This window comes from Entelurus aequoreus, linkage group LG13, assembly GCF_033978785.1.
Source record: "Entelurus aequoreus isolate RoL-2023_Sb linkage group LG13, RoL_Eaeq_v1.1, whole genome shotgun sequence".
In the NCBI taxonomy this organism is placed as follows: domain Eukaryota; kingdom Metazoa; phylum Chordata; class Actinopteri; order Syngnathiformes; family Syngnathidae; genus Entelurus; species Entelurus aequoreus.
Genome location: NC_084743.1, coordinates 6,472,555 through 6,498,536, shown reverse-complemented (window position 1 = coordinate 6,498,536; position 25,982 = coordinate 6,472,555). Strand labels below are relative to the sequence as shown.

At 34.9% G+C, this 25,982-nt stretch overlaps 1 protein-coding gene across 1 annotated transcript in view; it reads right to left on the bottom strand.

Annotated features, from left to right (window-relative positions):
- Positions 1-25,982, bottom strand: part of bcas3 (BCAS3 microtubule associated cell migration factor) — a 293,366-nt gene that overhangs the window by 170,472 nt on the left and 96,912 nt on the right. Inside the window, exons 16-19 of the mRNA XM_062067335.1 lie at positions 20,434-20,587; positions 5,317-5,441; positions 5,007-5,172; positions 2,457-2,554 (exon numbers count right to left, since the gene is read on the bottom strand). Coding sequence (XP_061923319.1) covers positions 2,457-2,554; positions 5,007-5,172; positions 5,317-5,441; positions 20,434-20,587 — 543 coding nt within the window. The remainder of the gene's footprint in view (positions 1-2,456; positions 2,555-5,006; positions 5,173-5,316; positions 5,442-20,433; positions 20,588-25,982) is intronic.

The window sequence follows — 25,982 nt, the reverse complement described above, 5'->3', positions numbered from 1 at the left end:
GACTAGAAGTATGACCATGAATGTGAGGAAGAAGGAGATGTTTGGTCAGACATGAATAAAGAAGGTTGATGATGTATTCTAGAAGGTTGATGATGTATTGTAATGACTTGCAGTTGGCAGACAAGATGGAGGAACATGACTTCAACAACATTAGCACTAATCTGACACGATGCTCAGACCTTACACTACTCAAGTGGAAGACAAGAAATATTAAAATATGAAGTAAAAGAAAAGAAATATGAAAATATAAAGTGAAAGAGAAGAAATATGAAAATATGAAGTGAAAGAGAAGAAATATGAAAATAACTCAGCAGCAAGTGTGGAATTCTTCTGGACAACAGGGGTCAAAGGTCAATCCCAAGTGTTAACGTGAACTTCCATCTTAGAGGCTGACCTTTCACACTACTGTAATTACAATTATTATAATAATAATAATATCAATAATAATCACAATAAGGGCAGCACGGTGGTGCAGGGGTTAGTGCATGTGCCTCGCAATACGAAGGTCCTGGCGTTCGATCCCGGGATCTTAGTTTGTATTTTCTCCTCGTGACTGTGTGGGTTCTTCTCCGCCTTCCTCACACCTCCAAACACATGCACCTGGGGATAGGTCCCGCCCACCTCCAAAGACATGCACCTGGGGATAGGCCCCGCCCACCTCCAAACACATGCACCTGGGGATAGGTCCCGCCCACCTCCAAAGACATGCACCTGGGGATAGGCCCCTCCCACCTCCAAAGACATGCACCTGGGGATAGGCCCCGCCCACCTCCAAACACATGCACCTGGGGATAGGTCCCGCCCACCTCCAAAGACATGCACCTGGGGATAGGCCCCGCCCACCTCCAAACACATGCACCTGGGGATAGGCCCCGCCCACCTCCAAAGACATGCACCTGGGGATAGGCCCCTCCCACCTCCAAAGACATGCACCTGGGGATAGGCCCCGCCCACCTCCAAACACATGCACCTGGGGATAGGTCCCGCCCACCTCCAAAGACATGCACCTGGGGATAGGCCCCTCCCACCTCCAAACACATGCACCTGGGGATAGGCCCCGCCCACCTCCAAAGACATGCACCTGGGGATAGGCCCCTCCCACCTCCAAAGACATGCACCTGATAGGTTGATTGTCAACACTAAATGGTCCCTAGTGTGTGATTGTTGTACATCTGTGTTGGCCCTGTGATGAGGTGGTGACTTGTCCAGGGTGTACGCCGCCTTCCACCTGAGTGCAGCTGGGATAGGCTCCAGCACCCCCGCCACCCCGAGAGTGACAAGCAGTAGAAAATGGATGGATGGAATAACCACAATAATAATGATAATAACAATAACAATAATAATACTAATATGAATAATAATAATATTAATAATAATAATGATTCATGCATTCATTCATACACCAACCATTCATCCATATTCATACACCAACCATTCATCCATTCATACACCAAACATTCATTCACTCATTCATTCATCCACCAAACATTCATCCATATTCATACAGCAACCATTCATTCATTCATTCACCAAACATTCATTCACTCATGCACTCATACACCAAACATTCATCCATATTCATACAGCAACCATTCATTCATTCATACACCAAACATTCATTCACTCATACACCAAACATTCATCCATATTCATACAGCAACCATTCATTCATTCATACACCAAACATTCATTCACTCATTCATTCACCAAACATTCATTCATTCATACACCAACCATTCATTCATACACCAACCATTCATCCATTAATTAATTCATTCATTCATACACCAACCATTCATTCATTCATTCACCAAACATTCATTCATTCATACACCAAACATTCATTCACTCATTCATTCACCAAACATTCATTCATTCATACACCAACCATTCATTCATTCATACACCAACCATTCATTTATTCATTTATTCACCAAACATTCATTCATTCATACACCAACCATTCATTCATTCATTCATTCATTCACCAAACATTCATTCATTCATACACCAACCATTCATTCATTCATTCATTCATTCATTCACCAAACATTCATTCACTCATTCACTCATACACCAAACATTCATCCATATTCATACAGCAACCATTAATTCATTCATACACCAACCATTCATTCGTTCACCAAACATTCATTCATTCATACACCAAACATTAATTAATTCATACACCAAACACCCACCATCGTACTGTACATCTACCATGATACTGTGAATCTACTATGATACTGTGCATCTACAATGATACTGTACATCCAACATTATACTGTGCATCTACCATGATAATGTGCATCTACCATGATACTGTACATCCAACATGAGTGGATCTACCATGATACTGTGGATCTACCATGATACTGTGCATCTACCACGATACTGTACATCCAACATGAGTGGATCTACCATGATACTGTGCATCCAGTAATGTTGGGACTTACCAGCAAAAAGTTCCTGGCAGGACCGCACTAAGTCTGAGGCCAACACCAAGGGATGGTTGGTGTTGAAGGGCGGCTGCAGTTCATTCCATTGTGGAGTTCTGTTGGGAATTGAAACAACAACAACAACAATAAAGGAGTGTGAAACAACAACAACAATAAAGGAGTGTGAAACAACAACAACAACAATAAAGGAGTGTGAAACAACAACAACAACACTAAAGGAATGTGAAACAACAACAACAATAAAGGAGCGTGAAACAACAACAACAACAATAAAGGAGTGTGAAACAACAACAATAATAAAGGAGTGTGAAACAACAACAACAATAAAGGAGTGTGAAACAACAACAACAACAATAAAGGAGTGTGAAACAACAACAACAATAAAGGAGTGTGAAACAACAACAAAAATAAAGGAGTGTGAAACAACAACAATAATAAAGGAGTGTGAAACAACAACAATAATAAAGGAGTGTGAAACAACAACAATAAAGGAGTGTGAAACAACAACAACAATAAAGGAGTGTGAAACAACAACAACAATAAAGGAGTGTGAAACAACAACAATAATAAAGGAGTGTGAAACAACAACAATAATAAAGGAGTGTGAAACAACAACAACAACAATAAAGGAGTGTGAAACAACAACAATAATAAAGTAGTGTGAAACAACAACAACAATAAAGGAGTGTGAAACAACAACAATAAAGGAGTGTGAAACAACAACAATAATAAAGGAGTGTGAAACAACAACAACAATAAAGGAGTGTGAAACAACAACAACAATAAAGGAGTGTGAAACAACAACAATAATAAAGGAGTGTGAAACAACAACAACAATAAAGGAGTGTGAAACAACAACAATAATAAAGGAGTGTGAAACAACAACAATAATAAAAGAGTGTGAAACAACAACAACAATAAGTGAGTGTGAAACAACAACAATAATAAAGGAGTGTGAAACAACAACAACAACAACAATAAATGAGTGTGAAACAACAACAATAATAAAGGAGTGTGAAACAACAACAACAATAAGGAGTGTGAAACAACAACAACAATAAGTGAGTGTGAAAAAACAACAATAATAAAGGAGTGTGAAACAACAACAACAACAACAACAATAAAGGACTGTGAAACAACAAAAACAATAAAGGAGTGTGAAACAACAACAACAACAATAAAGGAGTGTGAAACAACAACACTAAAGGAGTGTGAAACAACAACAACAACAACAATAAAGGAGTGTGAAACAACAACAACAACAAAGGAGTGTGAAACAACAACAACAATAAAGGAGTGTGAAACAACAACAACAACAATAAAGGATTGTGAAACAACAACAACAATAAAGGAGTGTGAAACAACAACAACAACAATAAAGGAGTGTGAAACAACAACAATAATAAAGGGGTGTGAAACAACAACAACAATAAAGGAGTGTGAAACAACAACAACAACAACAATAAAGGAGTGTGAAACAACAACAACAATAAAGGAGTGTGAAACAACAACAACAACAATAAAGGAGTGTGAAACAACAACACTAAAGGAGTGTGAAACAACAACAATAAAGGAGTGTGAAACAACAACAACAACAAAGGAGTGTGAAACAACAACAACAATAAAGGAGTGTGAAACAACAACAACAACAATAAAGGATTGTGAAACAACAACAACAATAAAGGAGTGTGAAACAACAACAACAACAACAACAACAATAAAGGAGTGTGAAACAACAACAACAACAACAAAGGAGTGTGAAACAACAACAATAAATGAGTGTGACACAACAACAACAACAATAAAGGAGTGTGAAACAACAACAACAACAATAAAGGAATGTGAAACAACAACAACAACAATAAAGGATTGTGAAACAACAACAACAATAAAGGAGTGTGAAACAACAACAACAACAACAAATGAGTGTGAAACAACAACAACAACAACAACAATAAAGGAGTGTGAAACAACAACAACAACAATAAAGGATTGTGAAACAACAACAACAACAATAAAGGAGTGTGAAACAACAACAACAACAATAAAGGAGTGTGAAACAACAACAACAACAATAAAGGAATGTGAAACAACAACAACAACAACAACAATAAAGGATTGTGAAACAAAAACAACAATAAAGGAGTGTGAAACAACAACAAAAACAATAAAGGAGTGTGAAACAACAACAACAACAATAAAGGAATGTGAAACAACAACAACAACAACAATAAAGGATTGTGAAACAACAACAACAATAAAGGAGTGTGAAACAACAACAACAACAATAAAGGAGTGTGAAACAACAACAACAATAAAGGAGTGTGAAACAACAACAACAACAATAAAGGAGTGTGAAACAACAACAACAATAAAGGCGTGTGAAACAACAACAACAACAACAATAAAGGAGTGTGAAACAACAACAACAACAATAAAGGAGTGTGAAACAACAACAACAACAATAAAGGCGTGTGAAACAACAACAACAACAACAACAACAATAAAGGAGTGTGAAACAACAACAACAAGAAGACATGTGGTCACCTGGCCAGGGTCCAGCAGGCCCTTGGAGAACTGCAAAGTTCTAAAGCCGTGTCGTCGCTTTTTTTCTGGGCTGTGATGATTGGCCGAGGTTCCAGAACGTGTTCCACCAGGTTACCATAGCAACTGATGATGTACAGTGAGTCCACCACAGTTTGCCTTGGCTGGTCTACAAACAGACGATATCATCTGATATCTGCATTCATTCAGTAAATATACTGTATATATATGCTAAATGCTAAGCTAGACAGTAAGTCATGTGGATATCAAAGGTAGTATCAGTATGTGTTTGATGATACTGGTGTGAGATTACCTTTCTCTCTCTTCATGGTGGGGTTGCTGATGAACCATGAGCGGGATGAAGCAAAGATGGCGGCCACACAGAACTCTCCTCCAGCAGACTTGCTTGGAGAAATCTGTGATGGTGGTTTACTTTTGCTGTGGACAAGACAAACACACCAATGATCTTCCTGATACCTTCCATTGTGGACAAGTCTGACCTTAGTTCTACAAGTCTGACCTTAGTTCTACCTTCCATTGTGGACAAGTCTGACCTTAGTTCTACCTTCCATTGTGGACAAGTCTGACCTTAGTTCTACCTTCCATTGTGGACAAGTCTGACCTTAGTTCTACCTTCCATTGTGGACAAGTCTGACCTTAGTTCTACCTTCCATTGTGGACAAGTCTGACCTTAGTTCTACCTTCCATTGTGGACAAGTCTGACCTTAGTTCTACCTTCCATTGTGGACAAGTCTGACCTTAGTTCTACCTTCCATTGTGGACAAGTCTGACCTTAGTTCTACCTTCCATTGTGGACAAGTCTGACCTTAGTTCTACCTTCCATTGTGGACAAGTCTGACCTTAGTTCTACCTTCCATTGTGGACAAGTCTGACCTTAGTTCTACCTTCCATTGTGGACAAGTCTGACCTTAGTTCTACCTTCCATTGTGGACAAGTCTGACCTTAGTTCTACCTTCCATTGTGGACAAGTCTGACCTTAGTTCTACCTTCCATTGTGGACAAGTCTGACCTTAGTTCTACCTTCCATTGTGGACAAGTCTGACCTTAGTTCTACCTTCCATTGTGGACAAGTCTGACCTTAGTTCTACCTTCCATTGTGGACAAGTCTGACCTTAGTTCTACCTTCCATTGTGGACAAGTCTGACCTTAGTTCTACCTTCCATTGTGGACAAGTCTGACCTTAGTTCTACCTTCCATTGTGGACAAGTCAGCAAGCAGCAAACTTGGCAGTGTTTAAATGCTGTACTCACAAGTTTAATACATCAACGTGTTGTCTCACAAGACTGACTGCAATCACTCTAAGTACCATTCACTTGTTCATCTACTTGGGTGATAAATGTATACTTGGGTCTTTGGGACCAGCATCAAGACTAGATGTGACCGATCTAAGTCTAAGACTAGATGTGACCAATCTAAGTCTAAGACTAGACCCGACCAATCTAAGTCTAAGACTAGATGTGACCAATCTAAGTCTAAGACTAGACCTGACCAATCTAAGTCTAAGACTAGATGTGACCAATCTAAGTCTAAGACTAGATGTGACCAATCTAAGTCTAAGACTAGATGTGACCAATCTAAGTCTAAGACTAGACCTGACCAATCTAAGTCTAAGACTAGATGTGACCAATCTAAGTCTAAGACTAGACCTGACCAATATAAGTCTAAGACTAGATGTAACCAATCTAAGTCTAAGACTAGACATGACCAATCTAAGTCGAAGACTAGATGTGACCAATCTAAGTCTAAGACTAGATGTGACCAATCTAAGTCTAAGACTAGATGTGACCAATCTAAGTCTAAGACTAGACCTGACCAATCTAAGTCTAAGACTAGATGTGACCAATCTAAGTCTAAGACTAGATGTGACCAATCTAAGTCTAAGACTAGATGTGACCAATCTAAGTCTAAGACTAGATGTGACCTTTTTAACTCCCCCAGTGTCAATACTGAAATGAACACAATTCACGATTAGTTGTAAGACTCAACTATTGTTATGATTCATGACTAGTTGTAAGAATCGACTATTGTTATGATTCTTGACTAGTTGTAAGAATCAACTATTGTTATGATTCATGACTAGTTGTAAGACTCAACTATTGTTATGATTCATGACTAGTTATAAGACTCAACTATTGTTATGATTCATGACTAGTTGTAATACTCAACTATTGTTATGATTCTTGACTAGTTGTACGAATAAACTATTGTTATGATTCTTGACTAGTTGTAAGACTCAACTATTGTTATGATTCATGACTAGTTATAAGACTCAACTATTGTTATGATTCATGACTAGTTGTAATACTCAACTATTGTTATGATTCATGACTAGTTATAAGACTCAACTATTGTTATGATTCATGACTAGTTGTAAGAATCAACTATTGTTATGATTCATGACTAGTTGTAATACTCAACTATTGTTATGATTCATGACTAGTTGTAAGAATCAACTATTGTTATGATTCATGACTAGTTGTAAGACTCAACTATTGTTATGATTCATAACTAGTTGTAAGAATCAACTATTGTTATTATTCTTGACTAGTTGTAAGACTCAACTATTGTTATGATTCATGACTAGTTATAAGACTCAACTATTGTTATGATTCATGACTAGTTGGAATACTCAACTATTGTTATGATTCATGACTAGTTGTAAGAATCAACTATTGTTATGATTCTTGACTAGTTGTAAGACTCAACTATTGTTATGATTCATGACTAGTTATAAGAATAAACTATTGTTAGGATTCATGACTAGTTGTAATACTCAACTATTGTTATGATTCATGACTAGTTGTAAGAATCAACTATTGTTATAATTCATGACTAGTTGTAAGAATCAACTATTGTTATGATTCATGACTAGTTGTAAGACTCAACTATTGTTATGATTCATGACTAGTTATAAGAATAAACTATTGTTATGATTCATGACTAGTTGTAATACTCAACTATTGTTATGATTCATGACTAGTTATAAGACTCAACTATTGTTATGATTCATGACTAGTTATAAGAATCAACTATTGTTAGGATTCATGACTAGTTGTAATACTCAACTATTGTTAGGATTCATGACTAGTTGTAAGACTCAACTATTGTTATGATTCATGACTAGTTGTAATACTCAACTATTGTTATGATTCATGACTAGTTGTAATACTCAACTATTGTTATGATTCATGACTAGTTGTAAGACTCAACTATTGTTATGATTCATGACTAGTTGTAAGACTCAACTATTGTTATGATTCATGACTAGTTATAAGAATAAACTATTGTTAGGATTCATGACTAGTTGTAATACTGAACTATTGTTATGATTCATGACTAGTTGTAAGAATCAACTATTGTTATGATTCATGACTAGTTGTAAGAATCAACTATTGTTATGATTCATGACTAGTTGTAAGAATAAACTATTGTTAGGATTCATGACTAGTTGTAATACTCAACTATTGTTATTATTCATGACTAGTTATAAGACTCAACTATTGTTATGATTCATGACTAGTTATAAGAATCAACTATTGTTAGGATTCATGACTAGTTGTAATACTCAACTATTGTTAGGATTCATGACTAGTTGTAATACTCAACTATTGTTATGATTCATGACTAGTTGTAATACTCAACTATTGTTATGATTCATGACTAGTTGTAAGACTCAACTATTGTTATGATTCATGACTAGTTGTAATACTCAACTATTGTTATGATTCATGACTAGTTGTAAGACTCAACTATTGTTATGATTCATGACTAGTTGTAATACTCAACTATTGTTATGATTAATGACTAGTTATAAGACTCAACTATTGTTATGATTCATGACTAGTTGTAAAAAACAGGTAAATGTGTGTCACTTGCTAACATGTTCAGTGACACCCATGACAAATGGGGGTCCTCCTGTGAGACACAGTTCTTGTTCCCAGGGGGACATTTTATGTGCAGTTAGTGCCATCAGTCTGCATTACAACATCTATGCTGGTTGGTGTGACCTCACAGGGGTCAAAGGTTGATCTACTTTGTATTCATCTGTGCTAAACAAACATCCTGTACTACATTTATAACAATATAAACATTGTATGTTTTTATTATGTTACATTTATAACAATATAAACATTGTATATTTTACTATGTTACATTTATAACAATATAAACATTGTATATTTTATTATGTTACATTTATAACAATATAAATATTGTATATTTTATTATGTTACATTTATAAAAATATAAACATTGTATGTTTTTATTATGTTACATTTATAACAATATAAACATTGTATATTTTATTATGTTACATTTATAACAATATAAACATTGTATGTTTTTATTATGTTACATTTATAACAATATAAACATTGTATATTTTTATTATGTTACATTTATAACAATATAAACATTGTATATTTGTATTATGTTACATTTATAACCAATATAAACATTGTATATTTTACTATGTTACATTTATAACAATATAAACATTGTATATTTGTATTATGTTACATTTATAACAATATAAACATTGTATATTTTACTATGTTACATTTATAACAATATAAACATTGTATATTTTATTATGTTGCATTTATAACAATATAAACATTGTATATTTTTATTATGTTACATTTATAACAATATAAACATTGTATATTTGTATTATGTTACATTTATAACAATATAAACATTGTATATTTTATTATGTTACATTTATAACAATATAAACATTGTATATTTTTTATTATGTTACATTTATAACAATATAAACATTGTATATTTTATTATGTTACATTTATAACAATATAAACATTGTATATTTTTATTATGTTACATTTATAACAATATAAACATTGTATATTGTATTATGTTACATTTATAACAATATAAACATTGTATGTTTTTATTATGTTACATTTATAACAATATAAACATTGTATATTTTTATTATGTTACATTTATAACAATATAAACATTGTATATTTTTATTATGTTACATTTATAACAATATAAACATTGTATATTGTATTATATTACATTTATAACAATATAAACATTGTATATTTTATTATGTTACATTTATAACAATATAAACATTGTATATTTTATTTTGTTACCTTTATAACAATATAAACATTGTATATTTTATTATGTTACATTTATAACAATATAAACATTGTATATTTTATTATGTTACATTTATAACAATATATAACAAGCTTCTGCGCTTAGCTGCTGCGTAGCTGCTGGCTCATAGTAGCCTATAGCCTAGCATATTTACCTTTTGGAAATGACTTTAGTAAAATAGAAGAAATGGTGTGACATTTAGATGTTAACTGTCATCACTCTACTTGTATTGCACATGATATCACACACAAGTAAACACTCTGCCTGTATCGCACATGATATTACTTACACAAGTAAACACTCTGTTTGTATAGCACATGATATCACACACCCAAGTAAACACTCTGCCTGTATTGCACATGATATCACACACACAAGTAAACACTCTGTTTGTATCGCACATAATATCACACACCCAAGTAAACACTCTGTTTGTATTGCACATGATATCACACACACAAGTAAACACTCTGCCTGTATTGCACATGATATCACACACAAGTAAACACTCTGTTTGTATTGCACATGATATCACACACAAGTAAACACTCTGTTTGTATTGCACATGATATCACACACACAAGTAAACACTGCCTGTATCGCACCTGATATCACACATAAGTAAACACTCTGTTTGTATCACACATGATATCACACACAAGTAAACACTCTGCCTGTATAGCACATGATATCACACACAAGTAAACACTCTGTTTGTATTGCACATGATATCACACACACAAGTAAACACTCTGTTTGTATTGCACATGATATCACACACACAAGTAAACACTGTTTGTATTGCACATGATATCACACACAAGTGAACACTCTGTTTGTATGGCACATGATATCACACACACAAGTAAACACTCTGTTTGTATTGCACATGATATCACACACACAAGTAAACACTGTTTGTATTGCACATGATATCACACACAAGTAAACACTCTGTTTGTATGGCACATGATATCACACACCCAAGTAAACACTGTTTGTATTGCACATGATATCACACACAAGTAAACACTCTGTTTGTATGGCACATGATATCACACACACAAGTAAACACTGTTTGTATTGCACATGATATCACACACAAGTAAACACTCTGTTTGTATGGCACATGATATCACACACACAAGTAAACACTGTTTGTATTGCACATGATATCACACACAAGTAAACACTCTGTTTGTATGGCACATGATATCACACACACAAGTAAACACTGTTTGTATTGCACATGATATCACACACAAGTAAACACTCTGTTTGTATGGCACATGATATCACACACACAAGTAAACACTGTTTGTATTGCACATGATATCACACACAAGTGAACACTCTGTTTGTATTGCACATGATATCACACACCCAAGTAAACACTCTGCCTGTATTGCACATGATATCACACACACAAGTAAACACTCTGTTTGTATCACACATGATATCACACACCCAAGTAAACACTCTGTTTGTATGGCACATGATATCACACACTCTGCTTGTATGGCACATGGTATCAGCCAGCAGTCAAGTCCATTAGTGTAGACTAGAGTGAGGTGTGCAAGAAGGAGGTCCATCAGTCAGTTCCCTGGAGTGAAAGTGAGCGAAGGAACACAATGCTCATGTAATAGACGCATGGAGTCAAATGTAAACGACAGCGGGGGGTGCCATCCCCCCCCCCCCCCCCCCATCCCCCCCACTGAGCCTGCTGGAGGAACAGACCCCCGCTGAGTAAATGGATACACACCCGTGGACTTAGGTCCAGAACTTTGGACTGATGGAGGACACGGTCTACAACTTTTACAACTAATCAGCCTCTCAGTCTGATACAAGTTGGAGTGGAGGATATTTCCATTACAACTAATCAGTCTGATACAAGTTGGAGTGGAGGATATTTCCATTACAACTAATCAGTCTGATACAAGTTGGAGTGCAGGATATCATTACTGCCAAGATCAATAGTTGACTAAAACAAATATTATTTACAGTATCAATGATGTCATCAATACATTCAGCCAATCCCTGCAAAGTATTCACTCACACCCTCAAAACTGTCCACAACTTTCATGTGTCATGTGACCTCCTGTGTCATGTGACCTCCTGTGTCATGTGACCTCCTGTGTCATGTTATATGCGTCATGTGACCTGTGTCATGTGACCTCCTGTGTCATGTGACCTCCTGTGTCATGTTATATGCGTCATGTGACCTGTGTCATGTGACCTCCTGTGTCATGTGACCTCCTGTGTCATGTTATATGCGTCATGTGACCTGTGTCATGTGACCTCCTGTGTCATGTGACCTCCTGCGTCATGTGACCTCCTGTGTCATGTTATATGCGTCATGTGACCTGTGTCATGTGACCTCCTGCGTCATGTGACCTCCTGTGTCATGTTATATGCGTCATGTGACCTGTGTCATGTGACCTCCTGTGTCATGTGACCTCCTGCGTCATGTTATATGCGTCATGTGACCTGTGTCATGTGACCTCCTGTGTCATGTGACCTCCTGTGTCATGTGACCTGTGTCATGTGACCTCCTGTGTCATGTGACCTCCTGTGTCATGTTATATGCGTCATGTGACCTGTGTCATGTGACCTCCTGTGTCATGTGACCTCCTGCGTCATGTGACCTCCTGTGTCATGTGACCTGTGTCATGTGACCTCCTGTGTCATGTGACATGTGTCATGTGACCTGTGTCATGTGACCTGTGTCATGTGACCTCCTGTGTCATGTGACGTGTGTCATGTTACATGTGTCATGTGACGTGTGTCATGTGACGTGTGTCATGTGATGTGCGTCATGTGACGTGTAGACTAAAATAGAATGGACTTTGTCATTATATTTGCATATAACGAGATTAAGGACTCTCACACGTCACATGACATGTATGTCATGTGATGTGTGTCATGTGACGTGTATCATGTGACGTGTGTCATGTGACCAACATCCTGCAAGCTCCTGATCAGTGTGTCCGTCAGCAGAGCGTGTGTGTGTGTGTGTTGTTGTGTAGTATTAAAGTAATCTCAGGCCACATCTGCAGCAGGTCAAAGGTCACCTTCATCCTCTCTCTCCTGTCTTTCTCATCAACTCTTCCTGCTTGTGTGTGTGTGTGTGTGTGTGTGTGTGTGTGTGTGTGTGTGTGTATTTTCATTAGTGATGGAGGTGAAGTGACTAAATGTCATATTTGACATGTTGTGGTGTGAAAGTTGTCTTTTTGTGTTGTTGATGATGATGATCACTTCTACTACTGATGACCTTCACATGCTGACCTTCACATGCTGACCTGACCAAAGTCCCTGACTTCAAGTCCAAGGTCATGTGTACACTAAAGTGTTTAAAGTAATAATGATTTAGTCTAAGCCTCATGTCAGCCACACTAAAGCAGCATTTAAGTTCCTCTCCTGGGACTAACTTTTACACGACTAAGTCAGTCAGTCAGACGTGTATTTCTTCAATCTCCAGCACTTAGCTTGGTGTGGACTCATTCATCATTTACAAACTCAGTTCGGACAGGAAGTGACACCAGAAAGACCCCGCCCACACAGGAAGTGACGCCAGAAACACCCCGCCCACACAGGAAGTGACGTCAGAAAGACGGCACCCCACACAGGAAGTGACACCAGAAAGACCCCGCCCACACAGGAAGTGACGTCAGAAAGACAGCACCCACACAGGAAGTGACGTCAGAAAGACAGCACCACAGCCAGCTTCATAATAAAGTGGTTTGGTAACCACTGGAAAGATGGAGGCCAGTCATGTTTGTCCTTCTCCTCCACGCACACACACACACACACACACACACACACACACACACACACACACACACACACACACACACACACACACACACACACACACACACACACACACACACACACACACACACACACACACACACACACACACACACACACACACACACACACACACACACACACACACAAAGTCATTGCAGCTATTGGAGATACAACACTTCTCAGACAACTTTCCCATGTCAGCTGTGATGCTACTTAGCCAGAAACTTTGTCCATTTGTCCAAGGAGAGACAAGGACAATAACACATGTGTCACACATCTGGACCACCACATCATTTGTGTGGACCACCAACTTATTAAACACAACCTTCATACAATATTCTCTAGAAATGTTTCTGCTCTTTGCCTTCTGACACAACAATATTACTTACTACACACATGAATAAAACACTTCTACACACAACAATATTACTTACTACACACATGAATAAAACACTTCTACACACAACAATATTACTTACTACACACATGAATAAAACACGTCTACACACAACAATATTATTTACTACACACATGAATAAAACACTTCTACACACAACAATATTACTTACTACACACATGAATAAAACACTTCTACACACAACAATATGACTTATTACACACGACATGAATAAAACACTTCTACACACAACAATATTACTTATTACACACATGAATAAAACACTTCTACACACAACAATATTACTTACTACACACATGAATAAAACACTTCTACACACAACAATATGACTTATTACACACGACATGAATAAAACACTTCTACACACAACAATATTACTTATTACACACATGAATAAAACACTTCTACACACAACAATATTACTTACTACACACATGAATAAAACACTTCTACACACAACAATATTACTTACTACACACATGAATAAAACACTTCTACACACAACAATATGACTTATTACACACGACATGAATAAAACACTTCTACACACAACAATATTACTTATTACACACGACATGAATAAAACACTTTTACACACAACAATATGACTTATTACACACGACATGAATAAAACACTTCTACACACAACAATATGACTTATTACACACAACATTAATAAAACACTTCTACACAAATGTCTTCTACACAACAACACATGATGCAACTTCATTTCATGCAACAATGCATCCAAATATGATATTGTCAGACAGTTTTGTTAGAATAAAACACTTAATCTGCTTGACTTATGACGTAAATAGTTCCTTTTAAAGTGTTTAAATAGTTACTTTTAAGGTGTACAAATAGTTACTTTTAAAGTGTTTGAATAGTTACTTTAAAGTGTTTAAATAGTTACTTTTAAGGTGTACAAATAGTTACTTTTAAAGTGTTTAAATAGTTACTTTAAAGTGTTTAAATAGTTACTTTTAAGGTGTACAAATAGTTACTTTTAAAGTGTTTAAATAGTTACTTTAAAGTGTTTAAATAGTTACTTTTAAGGTGTACAAATAGTTACTTTTAAAGTGTTTAAATAGTTACTTTTAAGGTGTACAAATAGTTCCTTTTAAAGTGTTTAAATAGTTACTTTTAAGGTGTACAAATAGTTACTTTTAAAGTGTTTAAATAGTTACTTTAAAGTGTTTAAATAGTTACTTTTAAGGTGTACAAATAGTTACTTTTAAAGTGTTTAAATAGTTACTTTAAAGTGTTTAAATAGTTACTTTTAAGGTGTACAAATAGTTACTTTTAAAGTGTTTAAATAGTTACTTTAAAGTGTTTAAATAGTTACTTTTAAGGTGTACAAATAGTTATTTTTAAAGTGTTTAAATAGTTACTTTTAAGGTGTACAAATTGTTCCTTTTAAAGTGTTTAAATAGTTACTTTTAAGGTGTACAAATAGTTACTTTTAAAGTGTTTAAATAGTTACTTTAAAGTGTTTAAATAGTTACTTTTAAGGTGTACAAATAGTTACTTTTAAAGTGTTTAAATAGTTCCTTTTAAGATGTATAAAATAGTTACTTTGAATGTGTATAAATAGTTACTTTTAAGGTGTATAAATAGTTACTTTTTAAGTGTATAAATAGTTACTTTTAAGGTGTAGAAATAGTAACTTTTAGTGTGTATAAATAGTTACTTTTAAAGTGTATAAATAGTTACTTTTAAGGTGTACAAATAGTTACTTTTAAGGTGTATAAATAGTTACTTTTAAGGTGTACAAATACTAACTTTTACTGTGTATAAATAATTACTTTTAAGGTGTACAGATAGTAACTTTTAGTGTGTATAAATACTTACTTTTAAGGTGTACAAATAGTTAATTTTAACATGTATACATAGTTACTTTTAACATGTATAAATAGTAAATTTTAACATGTATAAATAGTTACTTTTAAGGTGTATAAATAGTTACTTTTAAGGTGTATAAATAGTTACTTTTAAGGTGTACAGATAGTAACTTTTAGTGTGTATAAATACTTACTTTTAAGATGTACAAATAGTTAATTTTAACATGTATACATAGTTACTTTTAACATGTATAAATAGTAAATTTTAACATGTATAAATAGTTACTTTTAACAAGTATAAATAGTTACTTTTAAGGTGTATAAACAGTTACTTTTAAGGTGTATAAAGAGTTACTTTTAAGATGTATAAATAGTTACTTTTAACAAGTATAAATAGTTACTTTTAAGGTGTATAAATAGTTACTTTTAACAAGTATAAATAGTTACTTTTAAGATGTATAAATAGTTACTTTTAACAAGTATAAATAGTTACTTTTAAGGTGTATAAATAGTTACTTTTAAGGTGTATAAATAGTTACTTTTAACAAGTATAAATAGTTACTTTTAAGGTGTATAAATAGTTACTTTTAAGGTGTATAAAGAGTTACTTTTAAGGTGTACAAATAGTTAATTTTAACATGTATACATAGTTACTTTTAACATGTATAAATAGTAAATTTTAACATGTATAAATAGTTACTTTTAACAAGTATAAATAGTTACTTTTAAGGTGTATAAATAGTTACTTTTAAGGTGTATAAATAGTTACTTTTAAGGTGTATAAAGAGTTATATAACTCAAAAGGGTTAAAAACAAGACTTTTCTTTCAATCTTCAGATCTATTCATTGATTATATGACAGATATTTGTCAAACAAAAATGATATTTTTGGTATAGCAAACACACAAAATATGTTATATTTCTCCCAAAAATATTTGAAAGTGAATATGTCAATAATTCATAACAACATTGATTTTGATTCATTATTATGTTTTGAGCAATGACATAAAAAAAACATCCTTTATGGCAGTTTGTGTTATTACAGTCAACTTCACAACTTATTGCTTTTTTATTCTATTTGTTTACATTTTTTAAAGAATATTTTTAGACTGCCACAAACAGACCCCACTTTGGACACCTGTGGTCTAAAGTTAGTCAAATGTTTAGTGTAATAAATACAGGAGTGTGTAATTTAAGTATGTTTACAAAGTACAATCAACAAATAATCATTTGTAATTGAAGTGCTGCAAGAGGTCAAATTGTGCTGCTTGTACACGCGGCCATGCACACACACACACACACACGCACACACACACACACACACACACACACACACACACACACACACACGGACACACACACACACGGACACACAGACACACAGACACACACACGGACACACACGCACACACACACAGCTGGCGTGATGTGGGGGAGGAAAGCTGCATAGAGAATGTAGGTTAAGCAGCTGGTGTGCTCTTCTGCTGCCCTGCCAACTACCATGTGCTCATACAGGTGTAAATACAGTTGCTTCACACACACACACACACACACACACACACACACACACACACACACACACACACACACACACACACACACACACACACACACACACACACACACACACACACACACACACACACACACACACACACACACACACACACACACACACACACACACACGCATACACACACAGATGTATTGTTTGGGTGTGTAAAAGGCAGCAGATGGTTTGTGATGAGCAAGTGTTCTTTTCAATCAGGACCAGCCGCCATCTTGAATTTACTGAGTGGAGTTATTAATATGACTAATAACAACTTATTCATATGACCAATAACAAGTTATTAAAGGCCTACTGAAAGCCACTACTAGCGACCACGCAGTCTGATAGTTTATATATCAATGATGAAATCTTAACATTATAACACATGCCAATACGGCCGGGTTAACTTATAAAGTGACATTTTAAATTTGCCGCTAAACTTCCGGTTGGAAACGCCTCTGAGGATGACGTATGCGCGTGACGTAGCCCGGCGAACACGGGTATGCCTTCCACATTGAAGCCAATACGAAAAAGCTCTGTTTTCATTTCATAATTCCACAGTATTCTGGACATCTGTGTTGGTGAATCTGTTGCAATCATGTTCATTGCATTATGGAGAAGGAAGCTGAGCAAGCAAAGAAGAAAGTTGTCGGTGCGAAATGGACGTATTTTTCGAACGTAGTCAGCAACAACAGTACACAGCCGGCACTTCTTTGTTTACATTCCCGAAAGATGCAGTCAAGATGGAAGAACTCGGATAACAGAGACTCTAACCAGGAGGACTTTTGACTTGGATACACAGACGCCTGTAGAGAACTGGGACAACACAGACTCTTACCAGGATTACTTTGATTTGGATGACAAAGACGCAGACGTGCTACTGTGAGTATGCAGCTTTGGCTTTTTTTTGCGTATGTACGTAACTTTTTAAAAATATATAAGCTTTATGAACCTTGGGTTAGGTGAACGGTCTTTTGGGCTGAGTGATTGTGTGTGTTGATCAGGTGTTTGAATTGTATTGGCGTGTTCTATGGAGCTAGGAGCTAGCAGAGGAGCTAGGAGCTAGCATAACAAACACGCAGGTGTTTTTATGCAGGATTAATTTGTGGCATATTAAATATAAGCCTGGTTGTGTTGTGGCTAATAGAGTATATATATGTCTTGTGTTTATTTACTGTTGTAGTCATTCCCAGCTGAATATCAGGTCACTCTCACAGCATCTTCCCTATCTGAATAGCTTCAACTCCCCACTAGTCCTTCACTTGCACTTTCCTCATCCACAAATCTTTCATCCTCGCTCAAATTAATGGGGAAATTGTCGCTTTCTCGGTCCGAATCTCTCTCACTTCATGCGGCCATCATTGTAAACAATAGGGAACTTTGCGTATATGTTCAACTGACTACGTCACGCTACTTCCGGTAGGTGCAAGCCTTTTTTTTATCAGATACCAAAAGTTGCAATCTTTATCGTCGTTGTTCTATACTAAATCCTTTCAGCAAAAATATGGCAATATCGCGAAATGATCAAGTATGACACATAGAATAGATCTGCTATCCCCGTTTAAATAAAAAAAAATCATTTCAGTAGGCCTTTAATATGACTAATAACACGTTATTAATATGACTAATAAAAAGTTATTAATATGACAAACAAAAACAGAAAGTTATTAATATATATATATATATGTATATATATAGATACAAATATATGTATACATGTATGTGTATATATAAATATATATCTATATATATATATATATCTATATATATATATATATATATATATATAGATATATTCATATATATATATATATATATATATACACACACATATATATACATATACATATATAGGTGTGTATGTATATATATATATATATATATATATACATATACATATATATAGGTGTGTATGTATATATATATATATATATATATATATATATATATATATATATATATATATATATATATACATATACATATATAGGTGTGTATGTATATATATATATATATATATATATACATATACATATATATAGGTGTGTATGTATATATATATATATATATATATATATATATATATATATATATATATATATATATATATATATACATATACATATATAGGTGTGTATGTATATATATATATATATATATATATATATATATATATATTAGGGCTGCAACTAAAGATTAATTTGATAATTGATTAATCTGTCGATTATTACTTCGATTAATCGATTAATAATCGGATAAAAGAGACAAACTACATTTCTATGCTATCCAGTATTTTATTGAAAAAACCAGCATACTGGCACCATACTTACTTTGATTATTGTTTGTCAGCTGTTTGTACATGTTGCAGTTTATACATAAAGGTTTATTTAAAAAATTATAGCATAGTTCCAACGAATCGATGACTAAATTAATCGTCAACTATTTTAATAATCGATTTTAATTGATTTAATCGATTAGTTGCAGCCCTAATACATATATATATATATATATATATATATATATATATATATATATATATATATATATATATATATATATATATATATATATACATACAGTATGTGTGTGTAGATGTGTGTGTGTGTGTGTGTGTGTGTGTGTGTGTGTGTGTGTGTGTGTGTGTGTGTCCTACCTGGTCCTCTTGGTGATGTTGCCGAGGGTGAGAGGTTGTTTGATCTGCACCAGAGGAAGTAGTAGTAGCAAAGTGGTGTTGGTAGCAGACAGTCGAGGGTTGTTCATGTTGTTGTGACTCAAGTTGTTGTACGACTCTGGACTGCTCAGCTTGGCTGAAACAACAACAACAACAACTACTTTATTTACTGGCTTTTTATTGAACTACGAGTACTACTGTAGTACTACTGAGTACTACTGCGGTACTACTGAGTACTACTGTGGTATTACTGTAGTACTACTGTGATACTACTGTAGTAGTACTGAGGTACTATTGAAGTACTATTGTATTTTAAAAATGTTCCATTTTAAATCTATTATTTTGATGCAAATATTTTGCTCTTTTTAAAACTCATTATTTTTGCTTGCATTTTTGTTGACTTGCATCATTTCTGATGCAAATATTTGTATTATTATTATTATTATTATTATACATCGTTTTTGTTGGCAAATATTTTTAAAATGAGAAAATGTATTATTTTGGTTTGTTGTTAGTTCTTCCTGTCAGCCAGTTAGTTAGTTAGTTGTTACGTGTTCTCCTGGACGACACTTGAAAGTGAGAGCAGAAGAAGTGAAAGTGAAAGTGATGCGATGAAAAGACAGAGGAGAAGTGAGCAATGATGTCATGAAGACAGCATCCATCAATCAGCTTTAGTTTGGCTTTCAATATCTAAGAAAAGTCAAACTGACATTTGACCTCCGTCTTAATCCTGTCATCCATCTTCTCCATCCACCTGTCATCCATCTTCTCCATCCGGCTGTCATCCATCTTCTCCATCCAGCCGTCATCCATCTTTAAACCAGAAGCCTGGCTGGATATCTTTTACACTTTTACTACTTTCTGTCTCTCACACACTTTCTGCAATCATTCACTTCACACGCTAATAATCACTTTGTGCTAATAACAACTTAGTGCTAATAACAACTTAGTGCTAATAACAACTTAGCGCTAATAACAACTTAGTGCTAATAACAACTTAGTGCTAATAACAACTTAGTGCTAATAACCACTAAGTGATAATAACCACTTTGTGCTAATAACAACTTAGTGCTAATAACAACTTAGTGCTAATAACCACTAAGTGATAATAACCACTTTGTGCTAATAACAACTTAGCGCTAATAACCACTAAGTGCTAATAACAACTTAGCGCTAATAACCACTAAGTGCTAATAACGACTAAGTGCTAATAACGATTTAGTGCTAAAAACGACTTAGTGCTAATAAAGACTTAGCGCTAATAAAGACTTAGTGCTAATAAAGACTTAGTGCTAATAACCACTAAGTGCTAATAACCACTAAGTGCTAATAAAGACTTAGTGCTAATAAAGACTTAGTGTTAATAAAGACTTAGCGCTAATAACCACTAAGTGCTAAAAACCACTAAGTGCTAATAACGAATAAGTGCTAAAAACGACTAAGTGCTAATAAAGACTTAGCGCTAATAAAGACTTAGTGCTAATAAAGACTTAGTGCTAATAAAGACTTAGCGCTAATAACCACTAAGTGCTAATAACCACTAAGTGCTAATAACGACTAAGTGCTAAAAACGACTTAGTGCTAATAAAGACTTAGCGCTAATAAAGATTTAGTGCTAATAAAGACTTAGTGCTAATAAAGACTTAGTGTTAATAAAGACTTAGCGCTAATAACCACTAAGTGCTAATAACGACTAAGTGCTAAAAACGACTAAGTGCTAATAAAGACTTAGTGCTAATAAAGACTTAGTAATAATAATGACTTAGCGCTAATAAAGACTTAGCGCTAATAAAGACTTAGTGCTAATAACGGCTTAGTGCTAATAACTTAATGCTAATAACGACTTAGCGCTAATAACGACTTAGTGCTCTTAATGACTTAGCGCTAATAAAGACTTAACGCTAATAACGACTTAGTGCTAATAACGACTTAGTGCTAATAACGACTTAGTGCTCTTAATGACTTAGTGCTAATAACGACTTAGTGCTCTTAATGACTTAGTGCTAATAACAACTTTGTGCTCTTAATGATTTAGCGCTAATAACGACTTCTTATTAATAACTTCAAGAATATATATATTTTTTAAATGAATAAATAAATATTTTAAATCGTAAAAATTTTATAAAAAAGTTTTTCAAAAAAAAAAAGTCCCCCCCCTCCCCAAAAAAAGGACTGAAAAAATATTGGTGTCTAAAATATTTCTACAGTATTTAAATAGTCAGAAAATATATTGATTTTTTTAAAATTAGCCAGAAAATATATGTATTTTTATTGTAGGTTAGAAAAGTTCAAATAGATAAATAATAATACAAATAAAAAAATCCATCACTTATAGAAATATATACCAGTGACAAATGTGTTGGCCTTTATATTTACATTAATATGAGGAAAACCAGGAAATGTATTATAATTATTTTATAAACACAGCCAGCAAATGCATTCATGTTTATCATCAGTTTAACAACTTTCAAAGAAAATAATATCATTTATTTTTTGTATTATTTTTGTTTTTATAAGTTTATAAATAAATCACTGAAAATGTATATTTTAATAGTAATTATAGAAATGGGTGTATTTAATGATGTACATATTATTCATATATATATATATATATATATATATATATATATATATATATATATATATATATATATATATATATATATATATATATATATATATATATATATTAGGGCTGCAACAACTAATCGATTACATTGATTAAAATCGATTATAAAAATAGTTGCCGATTAATTTAGTCATCGATTCGTTGGATCTATGCTATGCGCATGCGCAGAGGCTTTTTTTTTTTTTTTTTTTTTTGTTTTTAAAAAAAATAAACCTTTATTAATAAACTGCAACATGTACAAATAGCTGAGAAACAACAATCAAAATAAGTATGGTGCCAGTATGCTGTTTTTTTTTCAATAAAATACTGGAAAGGATAGAAATGTAGTTTGTCTCTTTTATCCGATTATTAACCGATTAATCGAAGTAATAATCGACAGATTAATCGACGATCAAATTAATCGTTAGTTGCAGCCCTAATATATATATATATATATATATATATATATATATGTATATATATATATATATATATATACATATATATATATATATATATATATATAGTTATATAGTAATTGCAGATGTGTGCAAGAAGTATAGTTGTAATGTAATGTGAAGTGCATGTTGACTTAAAGTGGACATGTTTGCTAAACACCAAAGAAGAATAGAAAAGTCTATTTTCATTTGATTGTAGCAGCTTAGCACAGCTGTGGCAGGCAGGCAGGCAGACAGGCAGGCAGGCAGACAGACAGGCAGGCAGACAGACAGGCAGGCAGGCAGGCAGGCAGACAGGCAGGCAGGCAGGCAGACAGGCAGGCAGGCAGACAGGCAGGCAGGCAGACAGACAGGCAGGCAGACAGACAGGCAGGCAGGCAGGCAGGCAGGCAGGCAGGCAGACAGACAGGCAGACAGACAGGCAGGCAGGCAGACAGACAGGCAGGCAGGCAGGCAGACAGACAGGCAGACAGACAGACAGACAGGCAGGCAGGCAGGCAGGCAGGCAGGCAGGCAGACAGGCAGACAGACAGACAGACAGGCAGGCAGGCAGGCAGGCAGGCAGGCAGACAGACAGGCAGACAGACAGGCAGGCAGGCAGACAGACAGGCAGGCAGGCAGGCAGACAGACAGGCAGACAGACAGACAGACAGACAGACAGACAGACAGGCAGGCAGGCAGGCAGGCAGGCAGGCAGGCAGGCAGACAGGCAGGCAGACAGACAGGCAGGCAGGCAGGCAGGCAGGCAGGCAGGCAGACAGACAGGCAGACAGACAGGCAGGCAGGCAGACAGACAGGCAGGCAGGCAGGCAGACAGACAGGCAGACAGACAGACAGACAGACAGACAGACAGACAGGCAGGCAGGCAGACAGGCAGACAGACAGACAGACAGGCAGGCAGGCAGGCAGGCAGGCATCCCACAATGAAAAAGAGCAGCATGAGCTGACGTGTATAAATAAATCAAGTAGATTAAGTGAAATCCAATTCTTCTGCATGTTGTTGATTTGTGTCAAGGTCTTAAACGACAAGCTCTGCAGGGCGACTAGACAGCGCCACCCTCAGGACGCTGCAAGGTTGCATCTTCAACATGCTAACAGGAGTTAGAACAATACTACTACTACTAGATACTTGAGGGAACATGTTGGATTAAAGAAGATTATCCTGAATATTTTCCCGCTGAAAGGGTTGAGAACTGCAGACTTTGATGATGGCTGCTAAAAGTGGACTTCCTGCAACATTTCTAAATATGGACAATACTTCATCATATAAATACTGTTTGTGTGGAATATGCAAGTAAGTAAGTCCTGAATGGAATACAACTTGTACTCATTATTGATCCACTTTGTGATGAAGAACATCCGTCATTGAGTCCAATTTGGGTATTTGTGGGTGAAATATATATTCATGTTTATGTTGGAGGGCTTTGAATGGGTGTGGGAATAGTTGAGTGCTAAAAAGAGCGGAAATACAAATAATATTCATATTAATAATAATAATATTCAGAAATGAAAATAACTTGGTGAAAGATTTGGGCTGCCCAGAAACCATCCATCTACTGTACATCTGAATAAACCATCCACCTCACCTACTGTACATCTGAATAAACCATCCACCTCATCTACTGTACATCTGAATAAACCATCCACCTCACCTACTGTACATCTGAATAAACCATCCACCTCATCTACTGTACATCTGAATAAACCATCCACCTCACCTACTGTACATCTGAATAAACCATCCACCTCATCTACTGTACATCTGAATAAACCATCCACCTCACCTACTGTACATCTGAATAAACCATCCACCTACTGTACATCTGAATAAACCATCCACCTCACCTACTGTACATCTGAATTGAGGTTTCTACTCATCCCAAATATGAATCCGTTCATCATTTTCAATAAAAACGTTTGAGAAAATGATAAGAATCAATAAAAAAAAAAAAAAAGTTTTTATATTATCTTCATGCAACCAGAAGGAGCTTCTAGAACCTTTTTGAAAAAGTGTCTTTGTAATCATTAAACCAAGTAACACCTGGAAAGAATCAATTCGAATCGAGAATCGGTTCGAATTGAGAATCAATTTGAATTGAGACTCGGCTTGAATCAAGAGTCAGTTTGAATTGAGAATCGATTTGAGTCAAGAATCAATTTGAAATGAGAATTGGTTTGAATCGAGACTCAGTTTGAATCAAGAATCAATTTGAATTGACAATCGGTTTGAATCGATAATCAATTTGAAATGAGAATTGGTTTGAATTGAGAATCAATTTGAAATGAGAATTGGTTTGAATCGAGACTCAGTTTGAATCAAGAATCAATTTGAATTGACAATCGGTTTAAATCGATAATCAATTTGAATTGAGAATCGGTTTGAATCGCGAATCAATTTGAAATGAGAACTGGTTTGAATTAAGAATCAATTTGAAATGAGAATTGGTTTGAATCGAGACTCAGTT